The sequence below is a fragment of the Larimichthys crocea genome, chromosome VI (assembly GCF_000972845.2).
Source record: "Larimichthys crocea isolate SSNF chromosome VI, L_crocea_2.0, whole genome shotgun sequence".
Taxonomy (NCBI): Eukaryota; Metazoa; Chordata; class Actinopteri; family Sciaenidae; genus Larimichthys; species Larimichthys crocea.
In genome coordinates, this window is record NC_040016.1 from 22,690,085 (window position 1) to 22,691,284 (window position 1,200).

General features: G+C 44.8%; 1 protein-coding gene across 1 annotated transcript in view; it reads right to left on the reverse strand.

Annotated features, from left to right (window-relative positions):
* The window catches only part of hey2 (hes-related family bHLH transcription factor with YRPW motif 2), a 6,627-nt gene extending 5,724 nt beyond the window's left edge, over nucleotides 1-903 (reverse strand). Inside the window, exon 1 of the mRNA XM_027278829.1 lies at nucleotides 278-903. Within this exon, the coding sequence (XP_027134630.1) occupies nucleotides 278-366 (89 nt within the window). The 5' untranslated portion in view covers nucleotides 367-903. The remainder of the gene's footprint in view (nucleotides 1-277) is intronic.
* Nucleotides 904-1,200: the final 297 nt, after the last annotated feature.

Here is a 1,200-nt window from a genome sequence, read left to right on the forward strand (position 1 = left end):
TAAAGGTCACATAATTCACATGAAGTCATAAACAAATTATTAAATTCAATAATTAAATTCAAATTATTTGTGAACTCAGATAAACTAAAGTCTAAAGAACTTTTATTATTTTTGGAACAGGAAACTTTAATTAAATCATGGCACATCATCATGTGACAGAATTAAAAGATTCAGAATCATTTTTAAGCTTTAACACCACGTGCTTGAAGTTATATTTTATATGATAATACACATTATTATATAAAGTTTTAAAGAGCCCGGTTCCTTCCACACTCACCCCGGATAAATGCTCTCACTGCCCACATCGATGGTCTCATCCTCCACGTCACTTTCTGCCGAGCTGCTGTCCTCACACGGCCGCTTCATGGTGCACGGACGGCGGGCAGAGCTGTCTGTCTCCACCCGGGGAGGAGGTGTGGAGGTCTGGTAAAAGTTTCTCACCTCCTCTGAACACAAATTAACTTTTTTAGTACTTTCAGTTTAGTCTGTTTAATGCAGAAAGTTTCTGATCCGAGGAGACATGATGCAAAACTTTTTCTGTGTTTAAAGTTCATAAAGCTCCAGGAATTCTTCTTCTCCAGCGGTGCGTGTCCGGTAAATAGTCCGGGGCAGGTGGCTCGTGTGTCGGCTGCAGACTGGACTGGTGACCGGTGTGCTCCTCCTCCTCCTCCACCACCACCTCCTCCACTGGAGCTTTCCCACGGAGCCTGGGAGCCACACACACACACACACACACACACACACACACACGTGCACGCGCACAGTGGACCCGCCCACGTGCACTCAAACACAACTTTGAGATGGAAGATTTGTGCAGCAGTCTCTGCAGGGCTGGACCTCCTGATAACACCGCCTGTCTGCTGCTTCAGACGGAGTGTGTGTGTGTGTGTGTGTGTGTGTGTGTGTGTGTGAGTGTGTGTGTGTGTGAGTGTGTGTGTGTGTGTGTGTGTGTGTGTGAGTGTGTGTGTGTGTGAGTGTGTGTGTGTGTGTGTGAGTGTGTGTGTGGGAATGAGGCCACTTCTGACAGTCAGAACATTATATAAGGCCACAGGCTACTTAGCTTAGCTAGAACTTCACTAATAGAGTCTAAGCTAATTAGAAGCTACCTAGCTAGCAGGTCACGAGACTGTTAGCAAAATGCTAATGTTAGCAAAATGCTACCTGCATCAGACAGCAGTAGTTAAAATTATATATTATATA